The following is a 13,582-nucleotide window of genomic DNA, read 5'->3' on the forward strand; positions in this document are numbered from 1 at the left end:
TAGCCAAACTGAAACGCATTTCGCTCCGATCCCCAGCCCTTCCTAGGGAGTCGTTACAAGAAATTACCGAGATAGGATCGCAGCGCCGCGGCAGGTTTTATTATTTAATTGCCGAGGTGGGGCAGGGAGAGATGCTTGTGGGGGGTCCTGGCTCTTTGCCGGCGGGGATGAGCGTTACCGCTGCAGGTCACCTAAATGGGGGAAAAAAAAATGGGGTGACGCCGGTTTGCAGGAGAAACCATTGAAGGTTGAGGCCGATGTGGCCTTTCCAAACCAAAGGCAGGATCTATCCCCGATACCGGAGCGGCCAAACCCGGCTCTGCGCCTCGCAAGGTGCCGGCACGCGGCTGCGTCTGGCTCGCCAGGCGTTTCCATCATCCCTGAAATGGGAAGTTGGAATTTTCTGCTCCCCCCTACTTCGCCCCCCCCCGCCACCCCCGCTCCCGGGCCCTCTCCATCATCTGCTGAGCCCGAAATCAATTAATCCCACCCGCACGCCTGCCATCCATGCACGACGCGCTCGGTGGCCGCGCGGGTGCTGCCGCAGCCGTGGCAGAGCGGGATGGTAACGGGGTTGGGGACCCCCCCCTTCGCCTCCTCCTGGGGTCTGGAGGGGGGGGGCGGAAAAGAGCCCCCTGGGAAGGGCTGGGGGCTGCCACAGGGGTGTGGGGGTGATTTTGGGGCTCCCCCGGCTGCTGGCACCTTCTGGCCCAAGGTCTGGGCCAGGCACATTGGGACCACCGAGCAGCGGCTTCACACCCCCCCGACCTCCATCCCATCCCCGGGATGCTCAGAGGTGCCAAATCTTCGGATAACCCCGAGGCCGGCACCCCTCACCTCTTTTGGGGCTGTGTCCCCCCCCCGCCCCCTCCCCCAAGCAAGATTTGGGGAGGAGGAGGAGGAGGAAGGGATGAAGGCTGCGGGGATGGAGGGGAAGGATGCACATCTGCCGGCTGGCGCATCCCTCCGCCGGCAGCCCCCGGGGGTGGGCTCAGCGACGCACGTGTGCGGGGAGGGAGGTGTGGGGACGCGTGTGTACACCGTCTATATATACCACCGTGGCACAGGCGCCGGAGGAGTCACAGATCAGAGGAGCCGGCAGCCGACAGCACACCCGCAGGTAGGAAATCCTCTTCCAATTTTCCATCCTTCTTGGGGGGGCTTGGCTGCTTTTTTTTCAGTCCGAGGACGGTCCACCCGGCTTCGATTCACGGAGAGAGATTCCCTGCCTTGCTAAGGGGGAAACAAAATACCTTCCTGGAGGGAAAGAGATGGTTTTTTCCTCTCTATCCCAAGAGAGGAAAAGTTTTGGCTTCACCATCCAGCCCCAAAATGAAGCGGAGCGGAGCTGGAGGGATGCAACAGGAGTCGGCGCGGGCCGCCTGCCCGAGGCCGTGGGGAAGCCCGTGGGGCGACGGCGGGTTCCTCCGGGATGGGTGGGATTTTTTAGGGGCTTTTTTTGGGAGCCGCCGCACCACAACGTTCCCTGTTCAGTATTTCTGCCCCTTTTTCTTCCAGCCAGGACTTCACCGGCATCACTGCGGGATGATCCGGGAGATGCCCGGCTTGCGAGCAATCTCTTTTTTTCCCCCCCAAAGAAGCAGAAAAAGGCGGAAAATAGGGTTTTTTTTGTTGTTGCTTGGATTTTTTTTTTTACTCCCTCCCCGAAAAAGGAGAAATGAATGGCTGAGAGGTGGGGACACGGGGAGAAATGTTCTTCCCGAGCTTTTTTACCTCTAAACAGCCTTTCTCAGCCTCTCGAGCCCACATCTGTGTTTATAGTCGTGCCGCGGCGTCTAATTTTGGCCAATTATGACCAATTACCTGATTGAGGGGGACCAACAAAAGGAAATGCTTATTTTTCCGGCGAGAACCAAGCATCTGCAGCCAACCCCCACCCCCCACCCCCCCTGTGCTCCCCAAATCCCTCCGGTTCTCCCTAAAATCCCCCCGAAAGCCGCCGGCACAAAGCCGTGGGGCATCGCCACGGTTTGGGGGAGCCGGGGAAGTGTTTTAGCCGGTGCCAGTGGGGGACACTGTTGGACAATATTGCGCTTTTTCGGCTGGAAAAAAGCTTTGACTCCTTCAATGCTGGCTGCCAGCCGGGCCAGATCCTGCCCCGTGGCGTCTCTCTTGCCCTGCTGGCTCAGGCCTTGGCTTCGGGCGGTGCGGGAATTAGCAGGGAAAAAATTAATTGGGGGTGGTTGAGCTCTGGGGGTGGGAAGCGAGGAGCTCCTAAATGCGGTCCCCACGTGGCGGGACTGATCCTGACCCCGGAAAGCGAGAGGGTGGCCGGGTTTAAACCCCTGCAAAGGGGAAAGACGAAGATCCCGCTGCCGGGATAATCCCCGCCGTTAGCGTCTCCCGGAGGGAAGAGGGGATGGAGCATCCCTGGGGAGAGGCAGGGAGTGTCTCCCCAGCCCTGCCCGCCAGCTCCCGACCCAAATCGCATCAAATCAAGCGAATAAAACCCATCTCAGCAAGCACCTGCTTCCCCTTCTACCTCTTCTCCTCGGGTTACTCGCATCCCGCATCCCTCCCGCTGCCCCCCGACTCAGCCCTTTTGTATGGCCGCATCTCCCACATCATCCCACCCGGAGCAGTAAATAAATCCGCTTGTCCTGATGGATAACCAGACCCCGCCGTTATCTGAACCGCAGGCTGGATTTCTAGAAAAAACCCTTTTTTTCTTCCCCAAAAAATATTAATGAGGGTAATTTAACCGGATTGAAAACTCCGGAGGATGCCTCCTTGGGGCAGCCCGTAGCAGCGAGGGGGGTCTCAAAGCCATTTTGCGGGATGGGGCGGCTGTATCCTGCCGCCTGGAATGGATAGGTTTGGTTTTCAGGGAGGAAGAGGAAGGTTTGTGCCCAGGAGCAGCCCCGGTGCCCGAGGAGCCGCGGGGGTGGCTGTGGTGTGACGCCGGGGCTGTCACATCCTTTGCCGGGGTTGATGGCATCCCTGGGTGTGAGGGCAGCGGGACCGGCCAGTGTATCCTTTGGGAAATAGGACTCAGGTTGGGTTTTTCCAGAGGAAAAGATAGGGAAAAAAAAAGTGGGAGAAATGGGGAAAAATGGTGGGAAATGGAAAAAATGGGAAAAAAGGGGGGAAAGGGGGAAAAATGGGAAAAACTGGGGAAAAATGGGAAAAAATGGAAAAAATGGGGAAAATGGGAAAAAAAGGGAAAAAAAGGCATCTTTCTTTCTCTCGTGGGTCTGTGGCTGCGACACTCAGAAAGGGGCTTTGCGCTGTCACCACCCCCCGACGCTGCCACCCCCCTCGCCCCGAACACCCAAGCGCAGAAACAAGAAAAAAATCCACCGCGCCGGGCTCCTTCCCCTCTCACGGGAGGATTTAATTTTTCGGGGGGCAGCAATGGGCAAAGGGGGGGTTGTTCCCCTCTTTCCCAGTCCTGCCCCGGCCGGTGACGCTGGCGGGGTACCGCATCCCACCCTCCCGATAGCATCTTTCAATTAACCGGGAAGAAAAGCCGAGCCGTAATCTCGGAGGTTCCTCCGCAGCCAGATGTGACCTGCTTTTGCCGGGACATCGCTGATCTCTCCTGGGGACATGGGGACAGGGCAGGGGGTGGGTGGCAGCCCCCTCCCCGGCTCTGTTGAACCCCATTTTGGGGCTGAGGGATTTTTCGGGGGGGGTTTGCCCTCTCCTGGGAGCTTTCTGCCAAGCCTCTGACTCACGCCACCAGCCAGTTTTAATGAGACTCAACAAAGATTAAGCCTTAATTCCTGCTCCTTATCAGCTTCCCCTCGTCCCCTCCAGCAAATGACAACCGGGAGCCGTCAGGCTCTGTGTCACCACCCAGCTGGTGGGGACAAAAGGTGACCATGACACCGGCTGGAGACCCCGGCGGATGCTCTGCCTCCATTGGAAGGAGCAGGGGTGACCTCCCAGCTTGGTGGGGTGGGAAACAAATGGGAACCCTCCGTCCAGGTGCTCAACCCCCTAAAAACCAGCCTGAAATGCCACTGGAGCAACACCCGGGGTTGCAAAGCCACCATCACCGAGGTCTTCCTCACCTCCGAGCATCCCGGTACGGGGGTTTCTGGGTGCTGCTCCGGCACAGAGGGACCTCGGTGCCACCAAGGGTAGCACCAACCTTCACGTCCCCATCCTGCTCCTCTCCATCACCTCCATCTCGCTGGCTTATAAACCTGACGCTGTGCAGCAGCGGGACCCGCTCCCAAGGACTGCGGGGACGTCGGATCCCTTTTCCCGGTGGGATGAGGGTGAGGGGGGGTGAGGAGGACCAACCCTCCCCTTTGCAGATGGCCAGGGGGATGCATCGGGATGAATCTCTGGCAAGCAGGAGGGAAGTGCCTCCCGCATGGCCTTGGTCATGTCACTTAATTGCCTGCCACCAATGTCGGCAAAACCGGACGGGACACAAGGAGTTTGGGAATTGGCTTCCTTGCTCCGTGCCAGGCGGGCTCAATCCCTGCCGGCAGCAATGGATGAACCCTCCCAAGAGACAGGGACAGGAATGGCAGCACCCTAAAAATGGCCAGGAGGGGAAACTGGAGCGGGACATCCTCTCCCAGCTCCGGCGATGCTCGGATAAGGAGCGTCCTGCTCAGGGGACAGCCGGGGACGTGCTGCCCTGCCACGTCCACCTGCTAAAATAAGCCCCGGCCGGGACTTGTGCCATGAGGTAGCCTGGAAAAAATTAAGCTGGGACACGGCGGATCTCTTTTGGGGATGGGGGAGGCACCCAGGCTCCTTTCCCGAAAGGATAATTTTGGCAGGGAGACTGGGAACGCGCGTGTCTGGGTGGGAGGGGGGTGAAGGAGGACCGGCTGAGAACGGGCACATTTCGGTGCAGGTGTGGGGCTCGGCGGTGCCGCTGCCGTCCCGGCTTGACGGGGTTTTTCTCTCTCCCGCGCCGCAGCCGCTGCCGGTGCCGCCATGAGGGCTGTGCTCTGGGACCTGCTGCTGCTCTGCCTCTTCGCCCGGGCGCGGGGCGACTGCCGGGGGGACTGCCTGCACTGCGACCGCCACCTCTACCGGGACAGCTTCGACGTCCTCGTAAGTCCCTCTGCCCGCTGGCTTGTCCCCTGCCATGGGTAGCATCCCCCACCCCCCCAAAAAAAAAAGTAGGTGAGCACCCTCCTCCCCGCGCCGGGGTTGGGGTTTGGGGTCCGGGGGGGCTTTGGCTGCCGGGCGGTGCCAAATCTCCAGGGGAAAGTGCCACCTGCCGCCACTGTCCCTCCTCCTTGGGCACCCCCCCAGGGACGCCGTGGGACGAGATGGTCCCGAGGGAGGATGCAGACCCCAAATCGGCTGCTGGGAGTGATGGGGACAAGGCTGCGATGGCCCAAGGAGGGTCCCAAGACCCCCAGCATCCCCAGCTCTCCTGTTCCCATGGCTTACGGCATCGCTGTCCCCACCTACGCCAACCCCGGACCCCCCTGGACCCCTGAGGAGCCACCAAAATCCCCTTCTGAGCCCCATCAGGATGGGACCGGCTTTGCAGGCGGCCAGCGAGCCACGGTGTTTTGGGGGACCGGGCGCCCCACAGCCTCTCTCGATTTGCCTCCGACACTGGATGGAAAGAGCCAATAAATAGCATTTTTGGGTTGGTTTGGATTTTTTTTTCCAGCCCCTAATCCTTTCTTTTCCCCTCCGCTGAGCCGTGGCCGTGCCCTGGTCGGCAGCGTTTCGTTCCCTCCCGTTTCCCCTCCGCCCCCGGGGATTATCCATCACCTCCTCCCGCCCACCCGCTCCCCTATTTCTTAACGACGATAAATCGCGGCAGGTTGAGACGTCCGCCCGAAAGGAGCCGGCAGCTCAGGAAGCGCCCAGCACTGGGAAATGTCCCCCCCAAAACCAGCGACCAGAGACTTCCAGGGCTCCGTGGAGATGCTGGAGCCACCCCAGTGCCACCCCCTTGCTGGCAAAGTCTCCTGCGGTCGCACATTGCTGCCACCAAGTTTTGGGGTGCCATCTCCCTGGTTTTGCCCCAAAATGCTGTTTCGCAGTCTTGAAGGCACCAGCACCTGTGCAGGGACGTCCCCCCCCTTCCTTCCCAGTCCTGCTTCTGGAGCTGCATTTTGCTCTGTCTTCCCTGGCCTAGCAAGATGGAGAGGAGATGGGATGGTTGGTGGCTCTTGGGTCCTGTGCAAGGTTGCATCTCAAAGCAAGAGTGGTTTGAACCAGGAGCAGAGGAACCCAGGGCTTTTTGAGGCGGTTTCATCTGGAAGAAGCATCGTGGTGGGATTTGATACAACCCTCCACACCACTTCCAAAGCAACGGCCAAGGAAGTCCCATCGGCGACGTGGCTGACCCATCCTTCAGAGGTAGGAACGGGAGATCCCCCTGAAGTTACAGCCTTGCTGCACCACCACGGCAGCTGCCAGGCCAGGCCGGGGACCAGCTGATGGAGCTGGTCTTCAAGATGTGGATGAAACATCTACCTCCTGGTCCCCAGAGACATCTAGGGATGGTGCAAACCCATGGTGGCACTGTTAATGCCAACGGAAGATCGGATGGAGCCTCCCACGGTAGTTTCAGCACTGGACATGGAGGAGCATTGGCTGGTGTTTGCTGAGGACGCCCAAAACACTGTGAGCAGAAGCCATCTCCGTGTGAATTACAACCAGAGCATGGTGGCTGAGGACACTGCAATGTTCATGGTACTGCTTTGTGGATGGGTGATAGGACCACTGGTGGTCTTCAGCCTGACGCCTGGGGTAATTCCTCTTGAAGCCTATTAGCTGGTGTTCATCACAGCTGATACCTGCATGTGATCCATCACCTTTCATCTCCAACGCGGGCCACTGCCGGGACACTGTCCAGCTGTAGACCCTGCCAAAGCCTTGGAGATGGCAGGACAGGATCTTGGCTCAGCACAGGATGCCCCCGGTGTCTCTGCAAGGAACCTCGCATGTGTCCTGGCCTACAAGAACCTCATCACCACCTCACTTTGGGACAACTATTTTTCTTTTGTCTTTTTGTCCGAAAAGCCTGGCTGCCCTCGGGGATGGAAAGAGCCAATTGCTGCAGAGCCACATGCTTGAGCTGCAGCCCTGAGACACCACGCTGGGACTCGTAGCACCTCCCACTTGGCAAAGTCAACGAGCCCGTGGTGAAGAGCGTCTTTGCAAGGGTTTTGGTCTTGCAGATGGCCTGCAGCAATGAGCCACACCAACCTTCTTCAACATGGGGCCCCCCAGTTGGTGTTAAGCATTTAAAAGAGCCCACCATGAAGCTACCGCTGGGATGGAGACACTTCAACGCGAGGGACGACAACCCTTCTCTTCTGGGCCCTCCAGCCCTGGTTTCTTTGGGTATTTATTTAGTGTGGTTCTTCTACGATTTTCTGCTGAATGGTTTCCCCTGGGTGCTGGTTTTGGTGGTACCAGCCCACTTGGGGCTATCATCCCACGGCGGTGCCGGGTCTGTGTCCTGCCTTGGTGGACGAGGTCTCTTGGAAAGGGATGAGACACAAATGTGGTGGGATGCACCCATGAGTGCTGAGGAAACCTGATAGCACCTCTTGATGAGGCTGCTCTTGTTGGCCTTTGAAGGGATGTGGCTATCGGAGCAGGTTCCTGGGGGCTGGGAGGAGGCAGATGTCACACCTGTCTTTGAGGAAGGCATGAAGGAGGATCTGAGAAGCTATGGGCTGGTTGGCCTTACCGCAGTCCTTGGGGATGTGGTGGAGCACATCATCCTGCAAAGGATTTCCAAACGTACGAAGGACAAGAAGGTCACCAGGAGCAGCCAGCATGGATTTATGAAGGTGAAATCGTGCTTGACCAACCTGACAGCTTTCTGCAGCGAGACAACCAGCTTAGCATGACTTTCATCAGGCTTTGACATTGTATCCTGTGACATCCTCATAGACAAGCTGCTGAAGCACAGGGTAGATAAATGGACAGCGAGGTGGACTGAAACCTGGGGGACCTTGACATCTTCATTAATGACCGGGATGATGTGGCAGACGCAGCCTCAGCAATTTGCAGATGACACAGAGTTGGGAGGTGTGGATGGTAGACCACAGGGTCGTGCTGCCATCCAGAGGAACCTCGCCAGGCTGGAGAAATGTTCTGGTAGGAACCTCATGAAGTTCAACAGGGAGAAGAGCAAAGTCCTGCCCCTGGGGAGAAACACCTCCAGGCACCAGGACATGCCATGGGCACATGCCAGAGGTCCTCTCCCACCTCCACTGTCCCATGAATCGGTCATTTTTGGGGCTCTTTTCCAGCTGAAGGACCCAGCAGTTGGGAGCATGGGGTGGTGGGATGGGAGCATGAACGTCAATGGGGAAGTGTGGAGCATGTCCAGTGTGTCCAGCCTGTCTAGGGCTGGTTGGGAGAGGGATGCTGAGCAGCTGCCATGGCTCCCCAGCATCTCCACCACCACCTCTGGAAGCCCAGGAACGGGTTTTGGGAGGGGACACCTCACCAAATGTGGCCAGGCAAGGGCTGATGAGCTGCCAGCACCTTTCCATGGGCATCTTCCAACGCATTGCATCGCTGGATGGGCTGGAAGTGGGGGGATGCCTGAGCACCTGGAATTTGGGGTACACCACCCAGTGCTGCCCGGTGTCCCGCAGTCCCGGGGTGACCGAAACCCATCTGAGGTCCATCCCCGTGTCTCCCGCGCAGGTCTGCATCCTGGAGTGCGAAGGTGAAGCTGTGCCACGGGCCACCTGGGAGCTGTGCGCCGCTGCCGCCGGCCGACCCGCCCCGCGTCCCCGCGACCTGCAGGACGCCGGCGATCCCTGGCAGGAGGCGGTGGCGGCGGTGCCGGTGGTGCCGGTGAGCCCGCTGCAGGTGAGCGAGCTGCTGCGGCGCCGGGAAGCCGAAGACGAAGGCGTGGAACCGGCGCTGGGCGCCTTCCCGCAGCCACCCGAGGACATTTCCCGGCGACTCGGCGGTTTCCCACGGGGGACGCGCGGCTCGTGGCCAGTGCCGACGGCCAGGGGGGTGCAGAAGCGGTACGGGGGCTTCATCGGGGTCCGCAAGTCAGCGAGGAAGTGGAACAACCAGAAGAGGTTTAGCGAGTTCCTGAAGCAGTACCTGGGCATGTCGCCCCGCTCCAGTGAGTACGACATTCCCGGCGGCATCAGCGAGCACAACGAGATCTAACGGAGACCCGCGCCGCCCGGCGAGGTCCGCCATGGCCAAAAAAGTCAACCCTCTACCCCTCCACACCACATGTCCATAGGTGCAAATTAGAAAAGGGGGCGATCAAAAAAATTAATAGAAAAATTCGGAAATGGCTTGGAAAATGCCGAATTGGAGACCAGGGAGGGATGCTGGAGAGCGGCCGGCGGCGTCTCGGCATCCAGAGGCTGCCCAGGGAAAAGGCCCTTTGCCATCAGCCCTCGAGGGGTGGTGGGCAAAAAAAAAAAAAGGTTTTGTCCTCGACGCCAAGTAGGTCTGAGGGACGGTTCAGTCCTACAAAAAGCAGGGGGAAAAAAACTCCCAAATTTAAAAAATTTAAAAACGTAAAAAAAAAAAAAATTAAAATTTAAAATTAAATTTTAAAAATTTTAAAATGTCAATTAATAAAAATAAAATAAATAAATTTAAAAATCAAAATGAATTTGAAAATTTAAGAAAAAGGGGAAAATAAATGAAAATAAATGAAAATACATGAAAATAAATGATGAAACTCAAACAGAACCTTTTCCTTTTCGAAACTAAATAATTCCTCCCCAAACGCTCCAGCCCCACATTGCCAAACTGAGCGGCAGTTTAACCCACTGTGTGTGTCCCCCCCCGGCACCGGCTCCACGCCGGGATGCTTGGAGCCCCCGACCCCTCCACCCTGCAGCTGCCGAGACCACCCACCCCCAACCCTCCCCCCCCCCGCCCCAAATTTACAATTTGGGAGAATTTCAAAATTTTTTCCCCACCCTTTTTCTTTTTTTTTCTCTCCATTCTTTTTTCCTTGTTTTTTCTTTCCCCGGGGTGGCATCTCCCAAAATTAGGGGATCCACGCCCCCAGCCCCGGGAGAGAGCCCCCCACCCTCCCTCCGCTCTCGGCTCAGCTGCTTTTTTTTTTTTCCTCCTTTATTTTTTTCTTTTTTTTTTTTCTTATTTTCTTCTTTTTTTTTTTTTTTTCCTTTCTTTTCTCTATTTTTTTTTTTTTATTTTATTTTTTTTTTATAGCGTTCCGGCACCGCATCCCAGCACCTTCCGCCAGGCACAGGCAAAATTAGCCCTGCTCCTGCCCGCCCCAGCAGCCTCATCCTCTCTCTGACGGACCCCAAAGCGCTTCAGACTCGCACGCGTTCCGAAATCACTTTGCTCTTCACCCACTAAAGCCCGATTTTAACCAGGACCCGACGAATTTCGGCCTCCGCCGGCGACGGGAGCGAGATGCCGGGGGAGGGAAGTGGCGGCGGGGGGCGGGGGGGGGGTACCCGGGGCAAGGACCGCGGGGGAGCGGGCGGAAATTTAAACGAAATACGGAAAAAAAGAGGGATTTTTGCCAACAAAAAAAAAAAAATTGGATTTTTTTAAAAATTTTTTTTGGGGGGTGAAAAAGCCACCTTGGAGCCGGCGGAAAATCAGCCCCAACGCCACACTCCCAGTGCAGCGCTCGGCATCCGCCGGATGCTTCCCACGGGATTGATTTCCAGCTTTTTGGATGGGGGGTGCCGAGGGGTCACGTCCCAACGCGGCTTCGTCCCACCCCGGCGCCCAGAAACTACCTGGAAATCTTAAATTTTAATTTTTTTCCCGCTTTTTAAATTTTTCCCCCTTCTTAAAAGATTTTTTTGCCTTTTAGAAATATTTTCTGCCTTTTAAAAATATGTTTTCCCTTTTCAAAATATTTTCCCCTTTTTAGTTTTTTTCCCTTCTTAAAATTTTTTTCTTTTTAAATTTTTTTCCCTTTTAAATTTTTTTCCCTTTTAAAATATTTTCCCCTTTTCAAAATATTTTTATTCCTTTTTTAAAATACTTCTTGCTCCTTTTTAAAATATTTTTTTCCCTTTTGAAACTTTTTTTTCAGTTTCCAAAATGTATTTTTTCCTTTTTCTTTTTTTTTTTTTTTAAAGTGTTTTCCTCGAAGTTTTGTAAAACCTCCGGGGTTGACTTCTTTGGTCAGCAATTACGAACCGCGCGCGGGTTTTCATTGCGTGTGTCGTCCCCCCCCCACCCCGTCCCCCTACCCTGGCATGTGTCGCATCCCGGTCCCCACGCCGGGACGCGGTTGGATTTGGAGGATCATCGGAGCCGGTTGATTCTCCTGCCTAATTTGCTCTCCCTCCCAAAAAAACCCTCCCCGCGTATCCCGGGAAGCGACTTCGCCCGGGTCTGCCCTTCGCTGTTTGTAAAAAAAAAAAAAAAATAAAAATAATATAATACCCCCCCAAGGAAAAAAAAAATATTGGGAAAAAAAAAAAAAAAAGAAAATTCCAAGATCTTGTTCTTTCTAATTGTTTCATACAAAGATTTCTCCATTAAACTTGTACATAGCAAAAGGATTAATAAATTAGTTTACTGTTTCTACGATATTATTGCGACTGGCGACCGTCACTTGGGTCAAGGCTTGCAGAGCAGGGCCCTGCCCCCCCCCGGGCACCCCCCCGCCACCGCATCGCCCCGCTCAGCTGGAGAATAGTTTGGTTTTGGGGGGAAAAAGGGAGATTTTAGTACATTTGTGCTATTTCCAGAGCGGGGGCTTTTGGGATGATAGAAATCCATCTTTTTTGCGGGGTGGGGGTCCTGTGGTACATGTGCCAAAACCAGGATGGATTGGGGGGGGGGGTTATTTGGGAGGGGGGGAAGGGATTTTAGGGGAATTTCTGCCCCGCTCCATCGCGCCCAGAGCCCGTTTCCCTAGGGATAACAGAGGCTCTGGCATCCACAGCCCCCTGGCATTCCCGACCCCGCTGGAAATCTGGGGGTTCACCCCTCTCAGGAGCCCCCCCGGCTTTGGGGAGCGGAGCAGCATCGCCCCCCCCCAAGCGTTAATTTCGGCGTTGTCACGGAAACGGTGCCGGCAGGAAGCCGGGAGGGGTAGGGTCCAGTGTCCCCTGTTGGGTCCCAGTTGGCAAACTGGGTTAACGCTGGGCTCCAGCCCCGGGAAGAAAGCTGGAATCTGCTTTTTTGGCCAGCGGTTGGCAATTAAAAAAAAAATAATTAAGTGGGGGAAGACTTTGGCTCATGGTGAGTTGGGGGGGGGGGGAAGGTACCCAAGCTCCCCCGCGGGAGGGGTTGGGCTCAAGGTGCGGGGCCAGCCATGGCCCTGTAGAAATTGTAGGAATTGCATGGATTTGGGGAAACTTTTAATAGTGTTTTTTTGAGTTGTTCTGTTGTTTTTTTAAATTTTGCAATTTTTAATATCCTTCCTGATAGAGGGGAGGCATTGCCCCCCCCCTCGCGTCCCCCTTCAGCCCCCTCCCCTCTCTGGTCCCTTTGCCAGCTCCTCTTTCACCTCAACATGCATCAAAAAAACCCCAAAAAAACCATTATCCAGGCTTTTTTTGCATCAAAATGCAACTTCTCAGCCCCACGTTGGACCCACAGCGAGGGAGGGCTCCGGACACAAGACTTTGCAGAGCCCCCCCACGGCAGGAACACGGGGGTCAAGCACATCTTAACACTGTCCCCCTGCACGTTCCAGGCTAAAAGCTTCATTAATTTTTTTTCTGGGGGGAAAAAACAGCAAAAAAAAGGGAAGGCAGCAGCTGCTGCGCTCCAGCAGGAGCAGCACCACCAGCGCCGGGCAGACACTGCTATCTAGTGGTGCCAGGAACGGTTGTGCCAAGGGGCTCCCCGAGCACCGCACAAAGCGTCCCCACCTCCGGGCCGGGGGACAGCGGGGGGGTCCCCAGGGGACAGCGAGGCATCCCCGCAACACGGGCTACAAGGACAAGGCAGAGCCAGGCAGCTACCAGGCAACTTTTCTTTTTATTTCTTATAAAATATATTTCATATTGCTGCTGTAAAAATTACATTTCACATTTTTATTTTATTTTTACCTTTTTTTTTTAAACCTTTTTTTTTTGTTTGTTTGGTTTTTTTTGTTTTTTTTAAACAATAAAAATAATACTTGGAAGACAGCTGAGAAAAGCTCCAAGACGACAGAAAATTCACTTGATGCGGCATCGTCCCCGCTCGGCCGGGTGACAAGCCTCCCCAAGCCTTTCCCCATCTCCCACTGGTGACAATGGGGCAGTTGTGACAGCGTGGGGTCTCGCTGGAGAGGGGCAGGGGGAGCAGCCTCCAATTAATTAGTGCCCAATTAAGAGGTTCCTATGTACATACATATACATGCTCCGGGAGCCAGGGGGATGGCCGAGGGAAAACTCTCCGGGCTGGATTTACAGGTGGGGGTCACCCGCGGTTGGGGCCGAAGACGAGTTTCCTTAAGACCAGCGAGACTCGAGTGTCGGGAGAAAAAGTCCAATGGGCGGGAGGTGGCTGGAAGCAAGTTGAAAAATAATAGAAAAGGGGAAAAAAAAAAAATAGGGGAAATATATATACTTTCAGTGCCAGCCAACCCAATAGACACAGTGGAAGCCTGCTGTCATTTCTGCAAAAATACGAGAAAATTTTTCTTTTTTAAAAGTGTAAAAATTTCAAAATACTTCCAAACCAG

General features: G+C 55.5%; 1 protein-coding gene across 2 annotated transcripts; it reads left to right on the forward strand.

Annotated features, from left to right (window-relative positions):
* The first annotated feature begins 1,055 nt into the window (after nucleotides 1-1,055).
* Nucleotides 1,056-11,656, forward strand: PNOC (prepronociceptin). Of its 2 annotated transcripts, none has more exons than XM_074578398.1 (4): nucleotides 1,056-1,120; nucleotides 4,907-5,043; nucleotides 8,629-9,135; nucleotides 10,141-11,656. In XM_074578398.1, exons 2-3 carry the CDS (start codon nucleotides 4,924-4,926, stop codon nucleotides 9,109-9,111), a joined length of 603 nt encoding a protein of 200 aa, XP_074434499.1. In that variant the 5' UTR covers nucleotides 1,056-1,120; nucleotides 4,907-4,923; the 3' UTR covers nucleotides 9,112-9,135; nucleotides 10,141-11,656. The 2 variants fall into 2 exon arrangements, with proteins under 2 accessions (XP_074434499.1, XP_074434498.1); XM_074578397.1 differs by having other exon boundaries at nucleotides 8,629-9,064.
* Nucleotides 11,657-13,582: the final 1,926 nt, after the last annotated feature.

This window comes from Larus michahellis, chromosome 3, assembly GCF_964199755.1.
Source record: "Larus michahellis chromosome 3, bLarMic1.1, whole genome shotgun sequence".
Classification (NCBI taxonomy): Eukaryota; Metazoa; Chordata; class Aves; order Charadriiformes; family Laridae; genus Larus; species Larus michahellis.